This window comes from Elgaria multicarinata, chromosome 11 (assembly GCF_023053635.1).
Source record: "Elgaria multicarinata webbii isolate HBS135686 ecotype San Diego chromosome 11, rElgMul1.1.pri, whole genome shotgun sequence".
NCBI classification, from domain to species: domain Eukaryota; kingdom Metazoa; phylum Chordata; class Lepidosauria; order Squamata; family Anguidae; genus Elgaria; species Elgaria multicarinata.
The window spans coordinates 4772976-4800915 of record NC_086181.1 but is presented as its reverse complement, the minus strand read 5'-3'; the positions used below and the strand labels follow the sequence as shown (position 1 = coordinate 4800915).

General features: G+C 43.1%; 2 protein-coding genes across 2 annotated transcripts in view; one reads left to right on the top strand and one right to left on the bottom strand.

Annotated features, from left to right (window-relative positions):
* NT5C3B (5'-nucleotidase, cytosolic IIIB) lies at nucleotides 1-25838 on the top strand. The gene is made up of 9 exons (XM_063138312.1): nucleotides 1-230; nucleotides 6656-6754; nucleotides 9503-9572; nucleotides 12804-12850; nucleotides 14992-15077; nucleotides 16889-16978; nucleotides 22342-22504; nucleotides 23598-23798; nucleotides 24703-25838. Exons 1-9 carry the CDS (start codon nucleotides 228-230, stop codon nucleotides 24811-24813), a joined length of 870 nt encoding a protein of 289 aa, XP_062994382.1. The 5' UTR covers nucleotides 1-227; the 3' UTR covers nucleotides 24814-25838.
* Nucleotides 25809-27940, bottom strand: part of FKBP10 (FKBP prolyl isomerase 10) — a 31284-nt gene continuing 29152 nt past the window's right edge. The window contains exon 10 of the mRNA XM_063138298.1: nucleotides 25809-27662. Within this exon, the coding sequence (XP_062994368.1) occupies nucleotides 27480-27662 (183 nt within the window). The 3' untranslated portion in view covers nucleotides 25809-27479. The remainder of the gene's footprint in view (nucleotides 27663-27940) is intronic.

The window sequence follows — 27940 nt, the reverse complement described above, 5'->3', positions numbered from 1 at the left end:
GCCTCCCTCCGGAGGGGTGGAGGGGAAAGAAGCGCAGGGAGCAGCTCTGGCCTCGAACGCCCTGCTTAGGACGAAGCCTGCGCTGGGCTCTCGGCGGCAGCGCCAAGCCAGCGCCGGAGGAAAAGGAGGCGCCGCCTCTGAAGGCCGGCCCAAGGAAGGCCGCCCTCCTCGCCTTCCATTTTCTCCCTTCCCGCCTTCAGGCTACGAACATCTTCCGGACCAAGATCATGGTGAGTTGGAAGCAGGAAGAGGGAGCGGGCTTTGTGGAATGCAGGCCGGGCCCTGCTTGGCTCTGTGCGTCGGGTGGGAGTGCAGAGGACTCGCGATGGAAACATAGTATGTGTTAGTTTATGCCGATGCAGCCGAAGCACTGTGCGTTTAAACGTTGACACCCCCCCCCCCACTCCCGCATTTTTAAAAAAAGTTTTAAATGCTTTTGACTGCAAATCAAACTGCACAACACTTCAAAGCAATCTTCCGCTTTCTCCCGGGTCACGGCAATGAGCCTGCTAGTTCTGCAGGGAAGGTTGGTGGGGTCCTGGGAAACACTCTTCTCCAGGGCTAGGACTGCTGGCAGCTGGAGGTGGCTTTTGAAGGGGACACGGCTGGGATGGTGGGCACAAAAAGGGACAAGAGTCTCAGAATGCTGTGGGGAATTTTTATTATACAAAAAGCCCGACGCCTTCCGCCTCTTGTTTATTTAGGCCTTCGGGGGGGAGGGGGGTTGTAAAAAGTACATATAAAAACCAGGAATGAGACAACATAGGCTGACCCTATGAAAAGGAGGACAGGGCTCCTGTAACAGTTGTATTGAAAAGGGAATTTCAGCAGGTGTCATTTGTATATATGGGGAACCTGGGGAAATTCCCTCTTCATCACAGTTAAAGCTGCAGGAGCCCTGCCCTCTTTTAAATCTGGTCACTCTAGTATAGCTCCTGCAGCTTTAACTGGTGTGATGAAGAGGGAATTTCACCAGGTTCTCCATATATACAAATGACACCTGCTGAAATGCCCTTTTCTATGCAATTGTTAAAGATACAGGAGTCCTGTCCTCCTTTTCATATGGTTGCCCTAGACAACATGTAACTTAAAACCTGTTACAATTATAAGAGCACACTGCAAGCGCAGTCTGTGCATACATCTGACCAATAATATAATTTCAGTAAAACACATAAGTTATTTAGGGCACATTGCAGATGAGGCCTGTGCATAGATTTAATAATACAGAACAGTTGAATTATTACATACTTATTTGTTACAAAGTATACAGAAATTATTAATAACAAAATTTGTCTTGTGATGGCAATTAGTTGGGGTGTGCTGAAGGCAATGTATTTTACATACTATTAGACAAAGGTTTTTTTTCCTGAGTTTCTTACCGGTGTTATCATATAGGGCATTTCGCTCAAGGTCTTTTCGTACCTGTACAAGCACCAGGGAATGTCTCAAAACTATGGGGATGATGGTAGTCTGCTCAGCATTTTAAGGTTTGGGGCGAGGGACAGATGCTCCCTTGGGGCAGAAATCTAGGCCGTCATGCAGCAGAATGAACAGAGGGGCCCCAATCGCTAACCACAGTTTGAAGTAAGTGAGGTAATGCACATTACCTTCTAAAAAAGGGTAAGACATTGAACTAAATGAGGTGACACACTTTTCAATTTAAAGAGCCCCCACCCCAAGATCATTAAGTCTAGACTCTAAAGGAGCTTGGGGGCAGGACAATGGGGAATAGTCTAGCAAAGTAGCTGTTTGGGGGATGAGTAGATTTCGTAATAACGTAGTAAGGTGGATTCAAAATATTGGAGGGAACTGAGTGGTTGTACCTGGGAGCAATGTGTTCGAGGAGATCGTAGGAGGTGAGAGGGAGGCTTTTGAGATTGATAATATATAGCACTCTCTAGTGTTCAAAGCCCTTCACACATACATTACAGAAGTGTAATTCTCACAACAACCCTATAAGGTAAGTCTGTGTTGTCCCCATACTGCAGATGGTGAAAGGAGGCTAAAGCTGAAAGAGTGGCTAATGTAAATTTATGTTGAAGGCTAATTCAAATTGTTAGTGTCCTCATTTGCTGTAGGACTGCTATTGTGTTAGTTCTCACTTGAAATAAATCGGTTTGGAGATGATATGGAGGGGATCCAGTTTGTGGGATCAGATTGTGAGGAGGGCTGGTGGATTGTAGGAAACTTGCAAGCAGCATGAAGGGTGACTTTCTTGTGGAGGATTTATTTGTTTGTTTAAAGTATTTTTATCTCACTCCTCAGCCAAAAAAGTCTCCTGGAGTGGCTTAATCAGCAAAAAAGACAAACCCTGCCTGCAGGCTTACAATCTAAAAAGACATGGCATATAAGGAAAAGGGGATCGGGAGGGAAGAGGAAAAAATTAAGAAGCCTGTTGGCTGGGCTGATGAAATGGCCCTGCTTTCCCACTCATCTCCCAGTGGGAGGGGGTGAGGAGTAGCCCAACTGGAGCAGGCCCTAATGTTCCCTTTGCTTGCTCCTAACTCCCTCACTGCTTTGGTATTTGGGAGAGAAGAATTTGTGAAAGACGTATGTGAGAGAGCAGAAATGGTGACCTCTTATAGGGTTGAACAGAAGGCTCCTGGAGGGTGGGATTGAGAGTTGAAGAGAAGACTGGTGGGGCAGGATTGGAGGTTTGGAAAGGTCTATGGTGAGGATACAGACTAAAAGCGGGGACAAAGGTATTACATGTGCTTAGCAGTTCTGTACTTCAGTACAGAATGTGATGTGCTCCATTATCCCTGGTTCCCTCTGTCACCTTGATCATGTTCCTCAGACCCTTTGGGTGTTAGTCTCTTTTCTATATTTTTTAAGAACGTAGCATTGGCCCTCAGGAGCAACAAGCTATATATAAAGGTACTCACATACTTGCAGTATTTATTTATTTAGTAGTAATAGAACTTAAAAAAACAATTAATATACTTAAATCTCTAAGTGGTTTACATACCAAATTTAAAAATTGCAATTAAAATTCACATATAATATCTTTCAGGGTAAGAGCAAGAGAAGCAATAAAAGAGGTAGTAAAATGGAGCACCATCACGATAATTATAAGCAAGGGAAAGTGCGTATATACAAGCCGGAATAAACATTTGCAGGATGCATTTAAAACAGGCCACCTTTTCTGTCTCTTAATCTGTATAGGGAGGATTATTATTATTATTATTATTATTATTATTATTATTATTTATTTATTTATATAGCACCATCAATGTACATGGTGCTGTACAGAGTAAAACAGTAAATAGCAAGACCCTGCCGCATAGGCTTACAATCTAATAAAATCATAGTAAAACAATAAGGAGGGGAAGAGAATGCAAACAGGTACAGGGTAGGGTAAGCAGGCACAGGGTAGGGAAAAACTAACAGTAGAAAGTAACAGTAGAAGTCTGCATAACATCAAGTTTTAAAAGCTTTAGGAAAAAGAAAAGTTTTTAGTTGAGCTTTAAAAGCTGTGGTTGAACTTGTAGTTCTCAAATGTTCTGGAAGAGCGTTCCAGGCGTAAGGGGCAGCAGACGAAAATGGACGAAGCCGAGCAAGGGAAGTAGAGGCCCTTGGGCAGGCGAGAAACATGGCATCAGAGGAGCGAAGAGCACGAGCGGGGCAATAGTGTGAGATGAAAGAGGAGAGATAGGAAGGAGCTAGACCGTGAAAAGCTTTGAAGGTTAACAGGAGAAGTTTATATTGGATTCTGAAGTGAATTGGAAGCCAATGAAGAGATTTCAGAAGCGGAGTAACATGGTCGGAGCGGCGAGCTAAGAAGATGATCTTTGCGGCAGAGTGGTGAACAGAAACCAACGGACTGATGTGAGAAGAAGGAAGGCCAGAGAGAAGAAGGTTGCAGTAGTCCAACCGTGAAATAACCAGTGCATGAACAAGCGTCTTGGCAGAAGAGACAGACAAAAATGATCAAATCCTGGCAATATTATACAGGAAAAATCGACAAGATTTAGCTACTGCCTCAATATGAGGAATAAAGGAGAGCGAGGAGTCGAAGATAAAGCCAAGGCTACGAGCTTCCTTGAGCGGAGTAAGCGTAACATCATTGACAGTAAGAGAGAATGAGAGATGAGGAGAAGGTTTAGGAGGAAAAACAAGCAATTCTGTCTTTGCCATGTTAAGCTTCAAGCGACGATGAAGCAGCCAAGCTGAGATATCTGAAAGACATGCCGAGATACGATCGTGAACATCAGGAGAAAGTTCCGGAGATGACAGATATAGTTGTGTATCATCGGCGTACAGATGATATTGGAGGCCATGAGATTGAATAAGCTTGCCCAAGGGCAACATGTATAAGGAAAACAACAACGGGCCAAGCACCGAGCCTTGCGGAACCCCTACTGAAAGGGGAAAGGAGGAAGACGAGCTGCCATTAGTCAACACGCTGAAAGAGCGACCCGCTAGATAGGAGGCAAACCAGTTATAGACAGAGCCACAAAATCCAAGGTCATGAAGGGAATCTAAGAGAAGATCATGATCAACCGTGTCAAAGGCTGCAGTTAGATCAAGGAGAATAAGAACGGAATAATGGCCTTTAGACTTGGCAATAAGGAGATCATTGGTGATCTTAGTAAGGACTGTTTCGGTGGAATGCAGAGGACGGAATCCAGATTGAAATGGATCCAAAGCAGAGTTACTAGAAAGAAAGTCAAGACAACGAGAGTAGACCGCACGCTCCAGGATCTTTGAAACAAACGGCAACAAAGAGACAGGTCGGTAGTTAGACAGAGATAGCCTATCAAGAGTAGGTTTCTTGAGAATGGGAGAGACTGTAGCATGTTTAAAAGCAGAAGGAAATGAACCAGAGGACAGAGAAAGATTAATAATATGTAGCAAGGAAGGGAGGATAGCAGGAATAAGATTAATAAAGACGCGAGAGGGAATCGGATCACGAGAACAAGTGGAAGGCTTCGAAGAGCGCAGTATTGTAGACAGTTCATCCGCAGAGACCGAAGGAAACGCAGAGAAATTTGCAGGAGGAGCTGACAGATGAGGAACAGGAACTGGAAGAGGAGCAGAGCTGGCCAGATCAGAGCGGATAGTTTGGATTTTAGCATTGAAAAAAGAGGCAAAGTTATTAGCAGACAGAGAGGCGGGGAGAGATGGCGGATTAGGCTTCAGAAGAGAATTGAAGGACGCAAAGAGCCGCTGAGGATGCCTAGCATTTGACTGGATCAGCATTGAGTAGTACTGCTGTTTGGCCAGTGAGATGGCAGAAGAGAAAGAGGAGAGTACAAATTTGTAATGGACAAAGTCTGCCTGGTCCCTGGTCTTACGCCAAAGGCGTTCAGCTGCCCGGGAACAAGAGCGAAGGTAGCGGAGGGAAGAGGTGAGCCACGGTTGGGGTTGAGAAGGGCGAACTATCCGAGTTGTAGATGGAGCAAGATTATCAAGAGTTGAAGATAAGGAGGAATTAAAGAAGGAGACAGCTGAGTCCAAGGAGACAGCCGAACAGACAGAAGGAAGGGAGGAGGCTAGAGACTGGGAAAAAGCCTCATAATTGATAGATTGCAAGTCACGACAAGAGCGAGAAGCGGGACGTGAAGGAGGAGGATTATGAGTAATATTGAAAGAAACTAGGTGATGATCTGACAGCGGAAAGTGAGCAGTAGAAAAGTCCAACACAGAGCAATTCCGAGTGAGAACAAGATCCAGACAGTGTCCAAGGGAATGTGTGGGTGCATCAGACCAAAGCTTAAGATCATAAGAGGAAGATAATGAGCAAAATCGTAGAGCTGCAGCATCTTGAGGGTCATCCACATGAATGTGGATGTTCCAGAAGGTTGATGCCACTACTAAGAAGGCCCACTTTTAAGATGTTATGTGGCCACATGGCCAAGAAAGCCTCCCCTGAAGGTCATAGAATTGTAGAGTTGGAAGAGGCCTACAAGGCCATTGAGTCCAACCCCCTCCTGCTCAATGCAGGAATCAATGTTCCTAGGTAGCCGCCCTTCCAGAAACTGACTAGGCCTAGACCCTGCTTAGCTTCATCAAGGTTGCAGCATCTTAGGTGACAATTAGGTGTATGTAGGGGGAGGCAGTCTACTAGGTATCCTGGCCCCAAGTTATTTCAGGCTTTGTATGTCAGCAACAAAACTTTGAACATGGCTTGTAGCAAATAGACAGCCAGTGCAATTCTTTCACAAAAGTGAAATGTGTATAAGCTGGGTGCCCCACTGAGCATCCTAGTTGCTACCTTCTGCACTACCTGCAACCTCCGAACCAGGCACAAATTCCACCATGTGTTTGGGGATTTAAAAAAGGGACTTCTTAGTCAATGTGCCTGGGCTGTAAGACTCTCCCAGGGAGGTGTATTTAGGCTCCTCTCTGTTGGTCTTCCATCAGTGAAGGCCTTCCTGTTTAGACAAGTTTTGGCCTGCTGAGTTGTTTTTCTGCTGCTGGCTTTTCTTCAGCTGTTGTTTTTAATTTTCTCTGCTGTTTTTATCTATTCTTGCTTTTATTTCTTGTTTTTAAATGTGATTATATTTGTTTTTTGATATTTGCTTTTATATTATATTTGTATATTATTGTTGTTGTTATTGCATGCCTGTTGCAGAAAAGTAGGGTATAAATAAATAAAATTGAAAATGCCAAAACCACAATTGAGAATAGCATATATTTTGTCTTACTCCAGGTGCCAGAGCTGGAGAAAGCAACTGTCCGGATGAAGAATTCGGAACAAGTAAACAATATAATTTCAATGCTCAGAAAAGGTGGAGCAGGAAGACTCCAGGTGTGTGTTTATTTATTGTGTCCTTAATTCAGGGTGTAGACAGAAGGTAGATCTAGTGGTAGAACTCTGGGTAAACTGAAGTAGATCAGTAAGGATTTCTGACTTTCAGTTGTTCAACAATAATAGCAACAAAATGACCCACACCGTAAATTTTTTTGCTGAATTGAAGAAAGCTGCACGGAAAGACTGTAAGCTCCATACAGTTCTGGTACTCAGAACAAATTTCAGCCTCAGAATGTAATACTAAGTGCATGTCTTTTGCACCAGACCTTTGTTTATTGATCTTAGGATTCCAGTAAAAAGAAAGATAGAGCCTGCAGTCTGCCTACCCCAATCTTAATAATTTCACCTTCTTCTCAGGTGTATCTATCTGCTTGCATGAGCAGACTTCAGCCCCAGGAAAGAGTAGTCAGAAATGAGACCTTCCTACAGGCAGAGGAACTGAGCAAATTTTTACATCACGCTGGCTCAAGTTCAGACAACACTTCTCAACGGTGATTTTAGAATTCCACGGTGGAGTTTTTACACCAACATTGAGAAATGTGTTGTCTGGCGAGAAAACTCCACCATGGAGGGTTTTTTGGAAAACACTCCATGCTGAATATCCATGCTGTGCAGAGAAGAGTTCCTGCACAACCGTTGTGTTGTGTGGAGGGCTCAGTAGAGTTTTCCGTTGTGTTGAGTTGACTTTTCCCACTGGCTACAGAGTTCTTTGGCAAGAGCAGCAAAAGGAGCGAGTGCCACTCTAGGAGAGCTGCTGTGCTTGGTTTTTTTGCAGCAATGGCTGTTAGGATACCATCGGGAGGACTGGGGAGGAGAGAAGGCAGAGGAACTGTCAATCAAATGTTGCAATGGATTTTACTCAACTCCACAGTAGCCCACAATCTTACAACGGTGGAGTTAGAACATGCTGTGTGGGGAGTACCTCTTAAAACTCAACCATTGAGTGGAGTTTTCACACTGCGTTGACTAACTTGTTGTCTGAACTGAGCCGCTGTCTGTTTTTTGTCACTGTTTAATTATTAGTGAAATGATCACCAAGTCTGCAGCATGACCCAGCTCACCATTCAGTGCTTAGAATATTCATGTATGCAAATAAGGGTAAAGGCCTTAACTGTGCAGTGAGAAAGACTTTTCCTTAGCATTGTTTCTTAGAGGATGTGGCATTTGAGAGGTTCTGGTCCATGTGAAAAGTCACAAGTTTCCAAACTGTTATCTTCCTTTCCTCTGTGTTTTCTGCTGGTACCTCTCTAGCCTGAACCAGAGAAGTGGTTCAAGAGGAAAGGTTTGACAGAGATACTCTCTCTCATCAATATTTGGAACTTACTTATTGGTTATCACATAGATCTAGGATCTGTAAAAAAGAATCTTAATGGTAGCATCTGGTACTGTGGCAAAGACTGAATGGACTTCTTTTACATGTGGTGGCTCTGTGCTAAGACACAAAAATAGAAACGTGGGTCCTGTGGCATTGCAAATAAGAAATGTTCCATTTCACAGAACAATTTTGAATGACTCAACCCAGTATAAGGTTACAATCTATTTTGTTCTTTCTCAGTTTTGGTTCTGAAATTTATTAACTTTTTCCCATCTTTTGGAATCTTTCTCTTGGCTCAATATGGGTTAATCTTCAAATAAAGGCAGCTGAAACTCAGAGAAGGGTATTTATGAGCTGGTTAAGGAGAATTGTCTGTTGATGAAAGGCAGAATTCCATGATACGTTGCATCAGTATTTTATCGTTTCTTGTGTATTCATACTTAAATTAATAAGGTTTAAAAGTAGTATGCCATACTTCCTTCACGTTACTTAGGGTAGCATATCTCACTTTCTTTGCAGAACCCTGTGAGGCAGGCTAGACTGAGAGAGACAGACATGGCAAATGCTGGCTTGTTATCCAAGTACCATCTTAATGAGCCTTGATTAGCAGCAAAGGGGATGGGAGAGGAGGAAGGGCAGAGGGCCTGATATTAGAGGGATAAAAGGGAAGGCCAGGCAGCATACCTGGAAAGTCCAACAGATCTGCAGCCTGGGTGTTAGCTCTTGAGTGCTCAGCAGCGATCAGTAGTGTCCTAGGATCAATCTGCATGAGGCTGAGTTTGGATGCCCAAGATCCACATGAAAGCATCTGTAAAAGCTTACTGTTTTTTATCATATAATTAGAGGCCACCACTGGTCACCTTACCATGATCAACTTGCCATGCCTCATATCTTTCAGCCATCTGAAGGAGGGCCGTGTAGGTGTTGCAATCTGGGAAGCTCTTTCGGCAAGCCATACATCCAGACTCAAGATAGTATGCATTTAAGAAGGCTTGTGGCAATGAAATCTTTCTTTCTTGCACACCAGAATACTAAAAATAATGAAATTAGAATACTAAAAATAATGAAATTAGTGATATAGAAAAATATCACTCTGACTATATAAAGGCACTTTTGATGATGCATTGTGTTTAGAGCCCACTCTGCCCCAGCACACTATCTTCAATGGCTTTTAGATGAGACGGGTCAGACCCAGGCCTTTATCTGGCATGCCAACAGGCTTAGATTCTGGTCTCTCCTGAGCCACAGATCTCCCGTTTGGTGGTAAGCAGGTTATTTAGGGATAAGCATTAAGTAATACCTCTGCAACCTGATTTCTTTGAAGTGCTTTGATTCTAAGGTGCTATTGAGTGGTATCTAAGCCCCGAATCCCTTATAAAATTGGAAAGCTATCTAATCACACTCTTGTTTCTCCTCCCTATTCTCTCCAGGTCATTTCTGATTTTGACATGACTCTGACTAGGTTTGGATTCAATGGACAGCGCTGCCCCACTTCGCACAGTGAGTTAAATTTCTGTGGTTTGCTTCTTTGCCTGTTCCCAGTTTTGTTTTCTCCTCTTGCTCTTCCCCTTGCTATTCTCTTCTCTTTTCTTGCAGACCTTCTCATATCTTTATCATCACTTCCATTCCTCTCCTACAGAGGAACTATGTTGTATTAGATCACTGAATATAGAACTTCTATCTGGTCATCCTGGGAAAATCCATTACCATTTATAATGATACCAGAACCTGAGAATGATAGAATTATAGAATCATAGAATAGCAGAGTTGGAAGGGGCCTACAAGGCCATCGAGTCCAACCCCCCCCCCCCCCGCTCAATGCAGGAATCCACCCTAAAGCATCCTTGACAGATGGTTGTCCAGCTGCCTCTTGAATGCTTCTAGTGTGGGAGAGCCCACAACCTCCCTAGGTAACTGATTCCATTGTCGTACTGCTCTAACAGTCAGGAAGTTTTTCCTGATGTCCAGCTGGAATCTGGCTTCCTTTAACTTGAGCCCATTATTCTGTGTCCTGCACTCTGGGAGGATCGAGAAGAGATCCTGGCCATCCTCTGTGTGACAACCTTTCAAGTATTTGAAGAGTGCTATCATGGCCCTCAACCTTTTCTTCTTCAGGGTAAACATGCGCAGTTCTTTCAGTCTCTCCTCATAGGGCTTTGTTTCCGGACTCCTGATCATCCTTGTTGCCCTCCTCTGAACACACTCCAGCTTGTCTGCATCCTTCTCAAAGTGTGGGTGCCCAGAACTGGACACAATACTCTCGATGAGGCCTAACCAGTGCAGAATAGAGGGAAACCAGTACCTCGCGCGATTTGGAAGCTATACTTCTATTAATGCAGCCCCAAATAGCATTTCCACTTTTTGCAGCCACATTACACTGGCCCCATTCAAACAACACGCTAAACCATGCTGCTTAACCACAAAATGTTTAACGGAATGCATTATGCATTCCATTAACCATTTTGTGGTTAAGCAGCATGGTTTAGTGTGTTGTCTGAACGGGGCCAGTGTTGGCTCATATTCAATTTATGACTTTCAACAATTCCAAGATCCTTCTCGCTTCTAGTATTGCTGAGCCAAGTGTCCCCCATCTTGTAACTGTGCATTTAGTTTCTTTTACCTAGGTGTAGAACTTGGCATTTATCCCTATTAAATTTAATTCTGTGGTTTTCAGCCCAGTGCTCCAGTCTATCAAGATCACGTTGAAGTTTCCCAACCAATTTTGTGTCATATGCAAATTTGATAAGCATTCCCTGCACCTCCTCATCCAAGTCATTAATAAAAATGTTGAAGAGCATTGTGCCCAGGACTGAGCCCTGCAGTACCCCATTTGTTAGCTCCCCACAGTTTGAGAAGGTACCATTGATAAGCACTCTTTGAATCCGATTCTGTAGCCAACTGTGGATCCACCTAATAGTTGTTCCATCTAGCCCACTTTTAACTAGTTTGCTGATCAGAATGTCATGTGATACTTTGTCAAAGGCTTTGCTGAAGTCAAGATATATTATGTCCACAGCATTCCCACAGCCCACAAGAGAGGTTACCCGATCAAAAAAATGAGATCAGATCAGTCTGACAGGATTTGTTCTTGACATCCATGCTGGCTTCTAGTAATCACTGCATTTTTTTCAAGGTGCTTACAGACTGAGTTCTTTATAATTTATTCCAAAAAAATTCCAGGGTTGGATGTCAGACTGATTGGTCGGTAGTTCCAAGGTTCCTCCTCTTTGCCCTTTTTGAAGATAGGGACAGCATTAACGCGTCTCCAGTCATCCGGCACTTCACCATCTTCCATGATTTTGCAAAGATAATCGACAGCGGTTCTGAGAGTTCTTCCGCTAGCTTCTTCATTACTCTAGGATGCAGTTCATCAGGGTCTGGAGATTTGAACTTGTTCAAAGAAATTAGGTTTTCCTTGACCATTTGTTTTTCAATCTCAAACTGCAATCCTTCCCCTTCAGCTTGTATTTCACTTTTGCCAGGGGAGTCATAGACCCACTTTTGGGAGAAGACTGAGCCAAAGTAGGAATTCACCATTTCAGCCTTTTCTTTGTTGTTTGTTATCAATTTGCCATCCTCATCAAGCAGTTCAACCACTATTTCTTTCCTCTGTCTTTTACTGTGCACATACGTGAAGAAAGCTTTTTTGTTGCTTTTAGCATCCCTCGCTAGTCTCAGCTCATTATCAGCTTTAGCCTTCTTGATGCCATTCTTGCACTTCTGTGCTACCTTTCTGTACTCTTCTTTTGTAGCCTGGCCTTCCTTCCGCTTCATATATGTGTCCTTTTTTGTTTTCAGGTCATCTCTAAGCTTTTTGTGGAGCCACACTGGTTTCTTCTGTTGTCTTCTATCTTTTTTCCTTGATGGAATTGTTTATAATTATGCCTTTAAAAATTATTTTTTTAAAAACTCCCACCCACCTTGGACTCCTTTTCTCATTAGAGCCACTTGCCATGGGACCTTACTTACCATAGTTCTGATAGTTTATTAAAATCAGCTTTCCTAAAATCCAGAGTACGTGTATGGCTACACTCAGCTTTTGCTTCCTTTAAAATCAAGAACTCAAGTATGATGTGGTCACTTTCCCCCAAAGTTCAATGTACTACAAATAATAAAACATTTGTTAAAAAGAAGTTCCACATTACTTAGTGGGTTGAAAGGCATGATATCATAAAATTTGAAAAACATTGATGTAGGCATAAATGGACATAACCAGGGATGTCTGTAATTTATACTTTTTTAAAAATGCAAAGTTATGTATGAAGAAAGCTGAAGTCTGTATAAACTACGTAGGTAGGCAAAATTTGCATACATACATAATTTATTCTGTTTCTGTTATTCATGGTGAAGGGCTTAAGTCCCATTCCCTAGAAATCCTGTTTAGCAATCCACCAATCATAGAGTCTGGGATTCTGCCAGGCATCTCCCACAACTTCCATGCTTATTTTCACAACTTTAAGGACTAGAGACTTTCTTGTTAAATGTAAATAAATCAACAGAGATTGATAGGATGTTGACTTTTTGTGCCCAATACATGGAATTCTTACAGAGAATTGCAAAACTTATAGCTGTATTCACATCAACTATGTTCACATCCAAAGTTTGTATTTAAAAACATCAGGATAAGCTTTCAGAGCACAGGACTTTCAAAGAAAGGGGTGAGTAGGGGTGTGTGTGTGTGTGTGTGTGTTAGTTTCTAGAAATGATAAATTTGTATTTGTATTTCTTCAGATATCATAGATAACAGCCGAGTGATCAGCAATGAAGGCAGGAAAAAGGTATGAACTTCCATATCTTGGCATGGGCCTATATTAAAATCTAAACTGAAAAGTTCCATACCTTCTTGCAGTCTGGAGCCCCAAAGAATTAGCATTATGAGGTGGGGATATGGCCTCTTAAACAGAGACCTCTCCATATGTTTTGTTAAATAAAGACTACTAAACTATTATTAATATTTTTAAAGGTTTATTCATAAAATTCCTTTGTTTAATCATGTGTTTGCTGCTTTCATTATTATGCATTTCATTTCAGGCTTTGAAACATGGGGTTGGATCTAAACTAACAATGCAATCCTTTGTATGTGTATCCATAAGTAAGCTCCATTGAGTTCACTGGGGTATGTATAGGACCTTCAGTTGCTTGCTCTAAACAGCATCCCCAGGTAAATTAAATTTAAAAATAATTTACCTGGCCAGGCTTTAATAATCAGAGGCAGTTGATGGTCAGTTGGACTCCTGGGTGGGACACCATTGGCAGGTCATAGTGACTGATCTGGGACCCACCTTTTAGTGGCGAAGACTGCAAATTAAGCATGAAATAGCTTTGAATTTTAATTTATCAGGTTCTAATATTAGTGTTTCATGACTGATTCAAAAGAACCTGCTGTGTCTTGTAAACTTTGACCCACTTTGAATCCCCCAACAGAAATTAATGTTTTTAATGCTTTTTTAATGCTTTTTATATATAATTTCATGGTAATCATGTAGATAGCACTGCTATCTTTGATAGGATCTGTTCTGCTAGAAATCTTGTAAATAGCTGCTTGTCCCTTCATTGGCTGACGTGGAACTACTCTCCTTTTGCATGTGCTGTCCCATTCTTGAAGACACTTTAAGAATTTTATCCTCCGTCATTTTCTGAGCAAAAGCCCTGGATTTCTTTAACAACAAAATAGCTGCAGCATAGCTATGTAAGATGGCTGACACAGGTCCTCAATAGATTGTTCATTAATTGTTCATCATTCTGTACTTGTTCTTGTGTCATCAACACCTCTCAAAACCATGATTATGGAGTTCTTTGAAAGAAGCCAAAACACCATGAAGTGACTTTGAAATTGTACGTGCTGGTATATTTTACAATGGAAGATGGGTGGGGGGACCTGTGGTCCTGGTAAAATTGGTGAGAAAATGAGCATTTGTAACTTCAGCATAGCTCCTCCTATCCTTGGCAGTAACATGGAGAAGTCCAGAGAAGGCTTCCAATTAGAAGTTTCGCCATGGTAATCATTGCAACTTTCTGTAAGTGCTAAATGAGTGCTGGGCATCTCCAGCTGTCTGAATGAGTATCTGAGGTTGTTTTGGGATGGAGGAAGGCAAACAAGCTGAAACCTAGTAAAATGGACTTACTGTGGGTTTGGAAATCTGCTGATCTAGAAGGAGGTTTGCAATCACTTTTGAATGGGGTTTCATCCCCACCCCCTGAAGCTGGGTAGGCCATCTGGGGGTGCTTTTGGACTTGTCCTTATCTGTGGAAGCCCAGGTGGAATCAGTGGCCTCACCAATTTTACCAGGGTCACAAGTCCCCCTGTCCCATATCAGCATTTTATCAGCTTAGTCTGATTTGTTCTATAGCAGACTTTGCCTCTGTTAACATACTTTAGTTAAACTGTTGTAATGCACTCTATGTAGGGTTGTCTTTAAAGCCAGTTCATAAATTTAAATTAGTACAGAATGCAACTGTATGTGGAGGCCAGGTGTTCAGAACACATTACACCAATACTGCACCAGTTGTCCTGGTGTCTATTCATTTATGGGCCCAATTTAAAGTGCTGGTTTTAACCTTTTAAGCTAAGCCACAAGCTGATTGGGACCAGGTTAACTGATTGGGACCAGGTTAACCCTATGCCCACTTAAGTCTGCCTTGGTGGCCCTGCTCACTTATCCACCAGTAAAGTTCATCAGGATGCTAGAGTCTTTTCAGTGGTGGCCCCACACCTATACTAAAAATCTGTTAAACAAATATCCCATCCCCATACAATGGTAGAAGCAAGGTAAACCTGTGGTGACCAATTCTAGCCAGAAACCCATGGTAACTAAGCACTCACCTTAACTCCTTCTTTGAAAATTGTGAAGTCTATGTTTTTATCTTCTGATAAGCTAAATTTCCCGCTTCCTTTTGTTGATGCTGTCAAATGTTCCAGCTAAAAGATCTGCTCCATTACTACTATCCTATCGAAATTGACCCCTATCGGTCCGTGGAGGACAAACTACCTCTAATGGTAGAATGGTGAGTATTTCTAGCAGGGGAGATTACTCTGGTTAGTGGGGAGTAGGGCTATTATATTCTTCCTTACAGGATCCCTTGTCCCAGTAACAGACATTTGAGGAGCCTAAGCAGAATTGAGGTGCTGTCTTCACCTACATTACTCTAATCTGAGACCCTCAAGCAAGCATGCCAGTGGTCTGAAGCAGACAACTGGTTAGGTGTCAGAGACCGAGGATTTCCAGAAGCTCAGTTGATAGGCCAGATATTACCAGGGCACACTAAAGCAGGAGTGCAGAACCACCAGTCTGCTTGACTCCCTAATCTGGCCTGCGGAGCCTCCTTGAGTTCCTCTGGAGCGCAGGGGTTGGCCTCCAAGCCCTGCCCCCTGGAGAAATTCCTGCTGTTCTCTCTGATTGGAAAAAACAACGGTAATGTTTGGTGGTGGTTGACTTGGCCCTGGGTGTAACAGCTGCTCATCCCTGCTTTGGCCGAGTTTTCCTTCAGTTACCTTCTTTCTTTCTTTCTCTCTTTTTGCTTACCCCAAACCTGATGGGGTGTGGAAAGAGGCATGGAGAGGAGGCACCCAACACGGCAAGAGCAGGGGGAAGCTTTTCCTTCAAGTACCAGCTGAGCCCATTGGTACATCAGTTGGTGTGCCCACTGATATGACAAGCGACACATGAACCTTGAGACTTGGCTGGCACCTGAAGGAGCAGTTCCTCCTCCCAGCGCCAGCCAAGTCCCTTTCTCTGTGCTGAGAGAGGCATGGAAAGTAAAAATGGATGTGGCCACAGCTACTGAGGGCACCTGGCTCACAGAGACCCTGGTGGGGGACAGTTTGCCCCCCCCAAATATTGATTCTGCACTCCTGAATGAGACCCCCATCAACCCAAAATACCCACCCACAGATGAGGCCGCCCGTTATATCTTCACCTGGTTCTGGCCTAGCCTCCTTCCCAGTGGCAGCCACTGGGAGCACATAATTTGCTATGTTTCTACATTGGATGGGGCTGGCCTGTTCAATCTCACTTATTCAAATGACTGCAAAATCACTTGTCCTGAGAGGGAGGCACACCCAGAAAAATGACTCATGCAGAAATACCGGGAATGATCTCTTACAGACACTAAAAGTAAGCCTTTTAAGGTGTAAGAGTGCCTCCAATTTTAAATTGGGGAAAATGTGTTTCAGATATCAGAAATTTCAGAAAACCTGGGGGCAGTGATAGGGGTACTAGGTATAAGATCATCACTGAGGAGTCTGTCCAGTAACAAGGAGGTTGGCACAGATGGCTGCAATGAAGAAAGTGAATTCAGAAAGTTAGCTGTACAGAACAGATAGGAAAACATCTGTCAGACCCAGCTCCTGTCACATGGGGCGGAGTGCAGGGTGAGGTAGAGGCAAAGGCAACATAGCAGGTCATAAGGCCACACGACCCCCAACCCCAGAATGCTGCTACAAGTTTTCCTTGCTGGTCTCTGATCTACAGTTGCCTGCTTTTGCTAGAGCTGGTGGCGGCACGTAGTTTGCTCCCTGCCTGACCTTGAGTCCCAGGTCCAGCATGCACTGCCTGGCATGGGGAAACTGGGCTGTGGTATCTTTCAGGGCTGGTCAGCTGAAGCCGGGGCCTGCCCAGACTAGGTTTACATGCAGAACTTCCCTTTACCTCTTAGCAGCAGGGGGTTACAACCCTAGTGAAACAGTTCCTGAAGAAGCCCTGTACCCAAACAGCCATTTGGCTGGAGCTGCAGGACTTTAGGGCCCTGGGAGAGTCCTGCCCCATTCCCTGAAATCAGTTTAGCCAATAAGAGCTCATGGCAGGGATGTCTTCCAGGTGGACTAAGGCCCACAACCTCCTATCCCAGCAGAAGATCCTGAAAAGCGACATCGCCCAGATAGTGAAAGAGTCAGATGTCATGCTCAGGTACGAGATTCGGGTGCTGGGGACAAAAATAGGGTTCAGCTTGGGAGGTGCACCTTTATTTTTGTGGTTATTCCTTCTGTGCATCAACCCTTCCCAAATTCTTTTTTGTGAGAAGGTTAAATGTTGCACTCGGAAGATAAGTGCACAACTTGCTCCAAAGTATGAAGGCTTCCTGAACTGATGCACATGGTCTGCATGCTTTAAACTGAATACAGATATTTGTTAGTGGAGAACTGGTCTAGTGTTGGCAAGGAGCAGCATGTTGATAAATTTATTTATTTATTATTTATTTATTTATTTATTTATTTATTTATTTATTACATTTCTATACCGCCCAATAGCCGGAGCTCTCTGGGCGGTTCACAAAAATCAAAAACATTCAAAGTATAAAACAACAGTATAAAACCATAATATAAATGGAGAGGTGCAGGAGAGACGCTGCACTGGAAGCCATGAAGGAGGCCAGAGACTGAAATTTTGTTCATTTACAATAGAAAACAGACAACAGGTTGTTTTATGATGATTTTAATTTTTGTGAACCGCCCAGAGAGCTTCGGCTATTGGGCGGTATAAAAATGTAATAAATAAATAAAATAAATAAATAAATAAAACAGTCACTATCGTGGCATTTGTACAACATGTTTGAAGTGTTGAAAGCAAATCACATACATTTATTTCAGTAATGCTTAGAGTAGCCCTGTAAGATAGGCCAGCTTTATTATCCCTGTATTGCAGATTGAGAGCGGAGAGATAATGGCCCAGTTCGCACAAGTGCTGCACCTTAAAGAAGCCACAGTGGCGCCATTTGCCTTCTCACCTGCCCAGGCATGCAGCTTGTTGGGTTGTCTGAACCTGGGCGGCATGGCTTGTTGGAGGGAAAACAACCCTCAAATAACCCAACAACAGGCCACAGGGTTATTTGAGGGTTGTTCTCCCACCAACAAGCCATGCCGTCCGGATTTAGACGATATGACAAGCTGTGCAATTAGACAAATGGCATGGCTTAAACAAGCCACCAGGGCTTGTTTAAGCTGTGGTGATTATGCAAACTGGGTCATTGGCTTGTCTTAAGTACCTCTTCACACATTCCATTTTTGGTGTTGGACAGTTATGATGTCCATTGTAGTCGCACTTTGTATTTTCACAACTATATACTTGTCAATGATCTAGGATTAGTAGTGGCTTCTTGTTAGGGTACACCCAGTGCTGAAAATGGGCTTGCTGCCATGGTGTGTGTGTGTCGGTGTGTGTATAAAGTCAAACCAACTTTAAATCATTATTTAAATTGTCAAGCAAAAAGTCCAACTTTAAATAATTAATTTAGGTTTCTTACTAGTATTTCATATATTTCCTAAACAATTGTCCATACTAATTGGCTAGCTTAACCACTCAAACATACTAGGATACAATTGATCCCTGCACTGCCTGGGATGCCAGCCCTCCGGCCATAACACCATCGTTGCCTTTCTCTGAGCTGCCCTTGCGTGGGCACTTAGAGTCTTCTTTGGAGCTTTGCAGTGTAACCTGAGAGTGGCGGCAGCAGCGTGAGTGAGCCTATGTGTGAAGAGGACCACAGACCTTGGGAGCTCCATCTCCATCTCCATCGCTGTGCCTGTCCAGTGGCAGCAAAGCTCTCGGAGAGCTGCAGGATTTGGAGGCTGGAGAACTGTAGGAGGGGTTGGGAAGTTTAGCACCTCTTGGAGAAATGAGAGGAGTTGGAGGCTGGAGGTCAGCCTGGGCAGTTTGTCTTTGTTGCCAAGTCGGCAGCCAGCCATTCCCCCTCACCTGAGTGTAAAATAATTTTTAAAAAGCAGCCTGGATTTTTTTTGAGCCTGCTTCCCAACACTGGACAGTGATTTCTTACTACATATTGTCGAACTCAGAATTTTAAGGCTCCTTCCCCTGCCACTGCCTAAATAAACTAAAAACGGCCTTTCTACCACCAAGAATTCTTTTCTTTTTCTGTCCCCCCCTCCCTCCCCCTATCTCTAACTAACTCTGCTTACTTATAGTATGATCTTGTGCATAAGTCCTATTGAGTTCATTGAGGCTTACTCCCAGGAAGGTATAAATCACATTGAGGTTTTAGTCATGATGGTCAAATAATTCACTTGTTAATGGGAAATTTCTGCCAGGCATCCATGGTCAAGACTGGAGGGGTAGACATACATTCTTTTTGAAAATAAAAATATTGTTTATTTTAAAACAGCAATATTAGAAGGTTTGCATTGGAGATTTCCATCTGCTAATAATAGCAAATGCTGTCTGGGTGTGGTGGACAAAGTGGATATTCCCTCTTGCATCTCAAAACAAACACAAAGAAACAACTTCCCCGTACTTAGAAATATAGCATGTCAGGAAGAAGGGTAGTTTTCTGTATGAAGGAATATTTTTAGTTGGGGGAGCATTTCAGTAATGTAGTTAAAGAAAAGGGTTGCTTCTTGACAGTACTGTATAAACTGCCCCAGCAGTGCAATCCTATGCATGTCTCATTAGAAGTAAATCCCATTGTGTTCAATAGGGTTCGCTCCCAGGAAAGTGTGCATATGGTTGCAGACTTGCAATGCAATTCTATACATGATGTAGGCTCACTTAGAAGTGTGTTCAGGGGTGGTTAGTCCCAGGTAGGGAGTTACTGCAGCCGTAGTTACTTATAAGTGCATTTGCAGCTTTAGCTATTTCTTGGAGGAGGTGTGGCTGCAGGCGCGTTCGGACAACACAGTAGTCAACTTTGTGGTCATAGTTCACTCCGTGGCTGAGTATTAGCATGTCGTGTTGAATGCGATGTGCTAATAGTCATCCATGGTGTACACCATGCCCACATGGTTGACTATTCGTCTCCTTCCCACCAAATGGCGCTGCTGGTCCCCGCTTTCTATACCAGGGCATGAGCATTCTGTGGGGGGAGATGCAGTGCTCTTGCTATGGTGTTGGCTGCAGCTGTCACTGTAGCAAAAAGCAGCGGAGTGATCTCATCGTCTGACAGGCGATGGGCTCACTCCACCCCACCTCTTCCTCTTGGTGGGGCCGTAGCAACCAAAAGCGGGACAGAGTCAACTATGGCCACCCACTCCTTGTTGCTCTAGCCCCCCCCTTTGTTGAATCCCCCTCCACCACGCCGGGCTGTCCATCTGGAAACGGGGATCCCCCGACCCCATTTCCAAAAGGGTAGCCTGGCAAAGCCAAGGGAGAGGCCTCTTCTCCCCTGTGTTATGAGGGAATGGGCGGCGAGCGAGGCTGTCTGACAGCGTCTCTCTCCGCCCTTGCAACACATAGGGGAGGGGGCATCCCTCCACAACACCTATGCTGATGGCGGAGAGAGACACTGTCAATCGCAGCGCCCCACCCAGGGTCGGGATTATTTCCCATGCCTATAGAGCCCCGCTGGGCAAGAACAGCAGGGGCCTCGTTACTCTGTAGGCATGGGAAATCATCAGCAGAGCCTGCCACATGACATAGCCATCATCAGTTGTGCAGATCATCAACTCCATGGTTTTCCCCTGACAGACTACACGATAGTCAACGGTGGCCTATTGTGTGGTCCGAAACCAGGCTGCGTGTTTGTTGTTAGTGTGTTTACCTAAGCTTTTATTGTTTTTCTTTGACAATCGGAGCTTGCCATTTGGACAAGGTCTTAGAAGGGAGAAGGGCTAAAGGGGGAACGGATGTAGTTAGAAGAAGGGGAGGGATCAAATGGGAGGAGGGAAGGCATGGGTGTGATCGGAGTAGGAAGGGGCAAGCCATGGAGGCCACACTGAAGAGGGCTCAGTCCACAAAGACCGGAAGCCAGGCCTGGTGGTCCTGCGGGGGATATAAAGGAGACAAGTACTGGACTCCAGTGTCTATGATGACTTGCCAGGCGCTGGACCCCACTATCAGACCATTGTAACAATATAGTATATGCCCCATTTTGCCATTTTTATAATGCTTGCCCTCCAAAAGTAGAGGCCCAGCATTGGGCAAAAGGTAGGATACAAATTAATAATAATAATAATAATAATTTTAACATTTTTTTAAAAAAGATTTACATTAAAAGCCTTTAACAATGAGACTTATAGAGAGGCGTTGATTCCATTTTCAGAGATGGTTAATATAGATTTGCCATTCTTTTATTTAACTTTAAGCAGGTGATTTTTAAACACAGAAACTATAATATATTAAATATTGGAAAATAGAACATTCTGATTTTTAAAACTGAAATTAAAAAAGTAATCTTAAATTTTTATCCACCTTCCCTATAGTCGCCTAGTGAACTCACAGCTGAGCTGAGATTTGAATCAGGATTTCCTGGATTGAGCTAGCCACTTTGTTACACCAGCTATCATGTACCAGGTGTCAGGCTCTGTATGGGATTAGAGGTACATATTGTGCTGAATAGCTCACAGTGAGGATTCATGCATACATAGGCATGCACATATCCAGAAGAATATATTGCTTTGAAAACAAGCGGCAGATAGGAAGAAATGCTGGATGCCTACATTGATCGATAAAGAGTAGGCAGCCTGTTACGATCATATTTGTTTTTTTAAAAAACCTTTACGCTCATAAAAAGGCTTCAAATTCAATATGTTTTTGCAATTTTGGACCTAATTGGCTTTGGTGTCAATGTGATAGCGGGCTGCAATTCTAAATTAAGAAGATAATCCACCACAGATGATATGACATAATACACTTCCCTAAATGACTTGCTTGCCTACTCTTCATCAAAAAGAACGGATTACTAATTCAGAAATTTAACCCAACATATTACATCAAATGGTGGGCAGACATGAGCCCTGAGCCCCCAGGCCAAGAAGTGATCCAAACAAACATACAGCAAAAAATGTGAGGTGTTCCGGAGTCTACTTGTAGTCTACACACACACATATGCATTTACTGAAATTGCATTTTTGGCTGTTTTTCATTAACATATTAACAAGTTAACCTGTTCACAAATAAAAGCTGAGAACCAAGAGGATAATAAGATAGGCTAGGCCCATCCTAAATTCCAGCCCTGCTGTTACAGACTCCTGATGTTGCAAGTATTTGCACCATTCAGAATGTGTACAGAGTCTTTGTGTACCATTTCCACAAATATTAGCACCCTTGTTATGCTTTGTGGCTCCAGCATTTTGAGGGTCCTCTAGCAAGCTACTTTCAGTAGCCCTCCTTAATCAGGAAGAGAAAGGACACGCAAAGAGGAAATTCTCATGCACTGCTCTTGACCTTGGATGCTTCATGAAAAGTCAGAATGGTGGCCCTATTGGGCTGGTTGACCCTTTGCCTACATTGGCGTTTGGGATTTTAACAACCGTTGGAGCCAGCATTATGTGTTTTGTTTCAACATTTCAGCCAAACATTATGTTTCTTCTTCTTGTGCTCAGAGATGGCTTCAACGTTTTCTTTGACCAGCTTCATCAGAAGGGAGTTCCCCTGTTCATCTTCTCAGCGGGTGTGGGTGATGTGCTAGAGGAGATAATCCACCAGGCTGGTGTGTTCCATCCTAATATCAATGTGGTCTCTAACTATATGGACTTTGATGACAGTGTGAGTTGAGTCCACCCCTCTTCCCCCACTCCCATCCTCCCAGGCACAAAAGCACTATGTTCACTGTTCGAGTGCTATGGGAGTGACTCAAAATGATTTACTAGCTTCTCTTGGATCAGAAATGGTGTTAAGAAGAGGGTAAATGGAATGTAACTGTGTGCCTTCTGGAGTTACCCAGAAACCTCTGGGCTTTGCCAGGATGTGTAGAAATTTGTATGTATTAGAAACTTGGGCTAATTCTCATTGAGGTGGAAAAACCCTGAACTGTACCACTGACTATCACTTCAGACTTCAGGTAAGAGCTGATGTTTGAATGCTTCCCCCAAATAAAAAATAAAAACAACAATGTAGAAAATTAGATGTCATGAAGAAGACAGGCTTTTCTATATCATAGGATTTTGTGTGTGTGAAAGAGCATTCAAGCATATGAGCCTTCACCAAAAATTTGAAGTGGGACAGCTGGGGCACTGGGTTTTACTGCTTCATGAGGAACTAGACCAAAGTGAACTACAAATTATATAGATTGAAGATACCTAGGGTGTGAGCTGGACCTACATAGAATTAGAACCATAGCACCACAAGTTCTCATGCAGCTACAGAACAATTAAACTTTCATCCAAAAACTAAGAGAAGAGTTATGTGTGCTTAAGTCCATTGATTTCAATGGACTTCAGTTTTATTTATTTATTAAAAGATTTGTATCCCGCCCTATATTATTGGGATCTCAGGGCGGCATACAAATAAAATCAATTCAAACAGTATAAAACAATACATAATATACATTTATGCTTAACTTTTGGTTTAGGCTCTGGGTTTGAACAGTGATTCTATTGTGGAATCAGGTACTGTGTGTAATATCAGAGGTACATCTGAAGTTTGTATTATGAACAATTTTAAATTTTAGAAAATTAAGACCAAGAACGAAATGCAAATCCTACTTAGCCACGAACGTGCCTTGGTCTTGGGTTCTCCATCTAAAAAATGGAAATACCCATGACCTCAGTTGCAGGGACAGATAACATCAAAATGCAGAAGTTTTGCTCTCTCTCTCTGATCCAGATTCACCAAGTTTGCCTCTGTGTCTTCCATGTAGGGAGTCCTGCAAGGTTTTAAAGGGCCCCTCATCCATACTTACAACAAGAACAACACAGTTCTGAAGAATACAGAGTATTTCCAGCAGCTCTGCACAAGGACAAACATCTTACTCCTTGGGGATTCCATGGGTGACCTCAGTATGGCAGATGGAGTTGCTGACATGGAGAATATCCTCCGGATTGGCTTTCTAAACGACAGGGTAAGTTGAGCTTACATGGATGGGCTCCGCAGATGGTTATCTCACCTTGCCTCCTGGCAGGGCGTTCACCATTTCAGATGGCATAGAGGGCTGGCTGGGTTAGAGGGCGGACAACTGTGGCAATCTGCCCCAGGCCCCTACCTCAGCTTCCATGCGTAGTGTTGGCCTGTACTCTGCCATGTTGCTCACCCCACATGCCCATCAGTCCTTGTAGGGAGCAGGAGCAGTGTCCCCAACATCTCATCTCCCCCAGGTCCCATAAACTAAGGTGACTATATGGAAAGGAGGGCAGGGCTCCTGTATCTTTAACAGTTGCATAGAAAAGGGAATTCCAGCAGGTGTCATTTGTATGCATGCAGCACCTGGTGAAATCCCCTCTTCCTCACAACAGTTAAAGCTGCAGGCGCCCTGCCCTCTTTTGTGTCTGGTCACTCTAGTATAGCTACAGAGTCCTGCACCAATAGGAACACCTTCACTCATTCCAAACCAGTTGTCTTAAATCTCTTGCAAAGCAATCCTAAACTCTATCTTGGAGAAATTTGACATCAGAACCTTCAAGTTATCCAAAGCCCTTGCTGACTCATGCTGACAGGATGGAAGAGAGGAAGGAGCAATATTTCCCTCCTTTCCTCAGGTCTTTTTTATTTTGCAAATTCCCTCCCATTGAAACCAGTGGGAGCGAATTGATTGACACCGACCTCTCTCTCTCGGTCCACAGAAGGGGTAATCCGACAGCTCCTACGACCCCCTAGGACATCCTCACCCCTGAGAAATATCCAAGAAATCCCAGGGTTCTCTGGAACACACTTGCAAACCACTGTAGCAACCTTTTGTCTATCCAATGCAGTTTCATGTACTCTTTAAGGCCAGCCTTGTAATCACTGGTTGTTCTTCCTCCATGCAGGTGGAGGATCAGCAGGGGAAGTACATGGAGTCCTATGATATTGTATTGGAAAAAGATGAAACACTGGATGTGGCAAATGGCATCCTTCACTTCATCCTGGCCCAATCCTAAGCCACACAGCCCCATTACCCTCAACAACAAGCTGCCTTTTGAAAAGAGATGTTCTGTGTGTGTGTGTGTGTGTGTGAGAGAGAGAGAGAGAGAGAGAGAGAGGATGACCCTCAGTTCCCACTCTCCCTTGCTATGTTGAAGACACATTCTATCCCTACTGTTTCTCAACCACACAGTCCCTGATTCAAAATCAAATCCCAACTATACAAGGCAAGAGCATGGACTCATCCTGCAGTCAACATCTCTGCTGGCCAAAATACAATCAGAAATCTTTAAATCAAGCCAGTGCTTAAAATTCCTAAAAGAAAGAAAATGGTGGTGCCGCCGCCACTGGTGCAACCAAATGATTTAAAAGGATATGAATGTTAGTCTACTCTGTGAAAACAACATGAAAATATGGAGGTATTGCTTTATGTGACAGAAATTGAGGGGTGGAATTTTGGGTAAAAGAGCCTTGCTATTCTTTGCCAGAGGAGCAGCTAGCTGGAACCCCTACATGTTTGGGGATTATCATTATTTTCTTAATTGTTTGGATGGAGTTCCTGTGGGGTGGTACAAAGTAAGTTTCCTTTACAAGTAAAATTGAAGTAAAATTGCCTGAAATAAATGTTTTGCATGGGTAAGTTTCCATTTCAAATGTCAATTCAAATGTGCAGCAAAGAATCTTTAACTTCAATTGTTTGATTCTTGGGAATTTGAAAAGTAGCTTAAATAATAATCACTGAAGGGACAGAGGGAGAATGTTAATGGATGTTCTTGTATCAGTGCAAACTATAAAAGACAGAGCGGGCAGGACACACATACACACATATTTCTTGAGTCTAACAATGTGCTATTTTTTCTTTCTAACTTTTATTGGATTTTTCTGCACTTCATTTTGGTATCATAAAACACAAAATTTGTTTTCCAAAACATTGTTTAAAGTATAAATGACTCTCCACAAAATCCAACAAAATTTAAACTGAGAGTTTTGTTTTTTGTTCAAAAGGCATGTGTAAAGATAATAAAACCATTTATTTTGAAAATTGTGGTATGTGTATTTTCTTTGCTTGATTGCCTGTCTGCTTTTATCTAGTTTTTTGCTTTTTAAAACAAGCACCACCCCAATATACAAGGAAAGTATGTTTGAACCACTCCAGAACCTTTTGTAAGTTAGGATGTTTTAACAATGACATCTGAATGCTGAATTAAAAGAACGGTCCATTTGTAGTAGTAGGCTGAAATGCTTTGGCGACCCTCCTTGTCCATCTTGACTTGCAACATGGAAAAGAACCCTTGTGACTGAATATTGCTCCCCCACTTACCCACCCTCCAGCCCTTAGTCCTAGTTCTCTCTTTTGATAAACCAAATTTTCTGAGCTGGAACATCCTCTCCTGTGCCACAATAAGTTAAACCACATACAAAGGTGGGCATTATTTATGAACTTGGAGATCCACAGTGGTAGGGGGGAAACCTCTTAAGGCACTTGAAGTAATGACTTGAGATGTGAGAGAGCAACCCAGCAATCCAGGGAGCACTTAACAGAAATGCTACTTGTATATCTGCGTGTGGAAAAAACCCTCACTTGGGGTTATGTGTACCCCACATCAGAAAAAAGCACCTTATATTTAGAGTTCAAAATAAGTGTTTTGCATATTTCATGCCACTTCTAAGTTTCCTAATAGTTGAAGAATTTGAATTTTGTTGACTAAAACTAGATGGCCAATAACTGAGGAGGCGAAAGATGGAAGCAGGGCTGGTAAAAGGAAAGAAAGCTATGCCCATGCCTTACGTTTGGAAGGTAGGGAGCCCTGATCACCTCACCTCACCTGCCCCCTTCAAATTTCCAAGCATTTCCTTTAACTTTTACTGTTCCTAAGGCAGACTCTTAAAAAGGCTTGGGCCTTTTAACAGTAGCTGCAGAAATTTATCAAGTGCAGACTTTCCTGGCATGGAGATGCAGCTGTGAGGAAACACCGTTGCTGTTGAATCGCCCTTTGCCAAAGAGGCCTTTAAGGTGCAGGCACCCTCCCAGGAGAATAATGTAAGAACAGATTGATACCTCTATCTCCACATTTTTGCTCCTCACATTCCTAGTTTGCCAAAAAGAAAAAGAATTAAAATTCCCAATTCTTTGAAAACCTGGGAATAGACTAATACAAAAAAATATTTTTAAACCCTGGAAATCGACTAAACAATGCAAAGCTTTCTGATTTGGCTCACTTGGTCCTTATCACCTAGTCTGGGGTTTCCCTGATACATAATTCAGCTTCTCTTGATTTAGACAGAAATTTACCCAGTAACAAGACTGCCTGAATCTGGTGAAGTCAGAGACAGAAGATAAATGCCATGGCTTCTGTCCTGGACAATCTACTGCAGAGGGGTGGGCTTGAGGAAATATAGCAGATTCAGCTGGGGTGGGATGAGGTTAGTCTCTGGAAATAGACAACCAGTGCTTTGGGAAAGCAGCATGGTGTGAACTCCCTGATTTTGGTTTGTTCAAACAGGATTTCATTTAAATAGTTCTCAAAAAACAAATTTGAAGTGGCCCCGCGTGGGGAACAAAACATGCTGGGTCCCTAGGTTCAGCCTCTGTAACTCAGGATCAGCCGCCAAAGGCAGGGAAAGAGGTACCAAACAGAAGTGCTTAAAAAAAAATAAGCCTGATCCTAAAGTTCTCTCCCTTTTAAAGTTCCTCATGTTTAACTTGCTCCTCATCAGATTTCAGCTTCAGTTCATCTGCTGTGATCTTCCCATCCTTATTCCTGTCCTGGTTTTGGAACATGTCAGCAACTACCTTTTCCGGGTCAGAGCCTGGCATCATACGACCTTTGCCTTCTGCAATCTGGGATTTGATGAATGTTGAGAACTGCAGAGGGGCAAAGAGAAAAGAGAAGTGGGGTCGGAAGAAGTTGTTTCCATAAAGGGTGGGAGTGGTGCGGGAGCAGCCAACATAAACAGCATTTCAAAGGGCCCTACGCTTATTTCTGGCGTCCCAGGCTTTACTCTCTCACTTTTCTTTGTCTATTGCACCCTGAATTACATGCATGATGGAAAACATATTGCCTGGGGTTAACGGGTTTTTAAAAAAAAATTAATAAAGTTTGCATGAATTCTACTAGATCTAGATAACATCATATCTTAATG

Bases quoted from the DNA above. Each gene is read 5' to 3' on its own strand.
- NT5C3B (XM_063138312.1), top strand. The intron at 16,979-22,341 runs GTACGAGATTCG...TCTTGTGCTCAG, and splicing joins GAGTCAGATGTCATGCTCAG to AGATGGCTTCAACGTTTTCT. The intron at 23,799-24,702 runs GTAAGTTGAGCT...TCCTCCATGCAG, and splicing joins TTGGCTTTCTAAACGACAGG to GTGGAGGATCAGCAGGGGAA.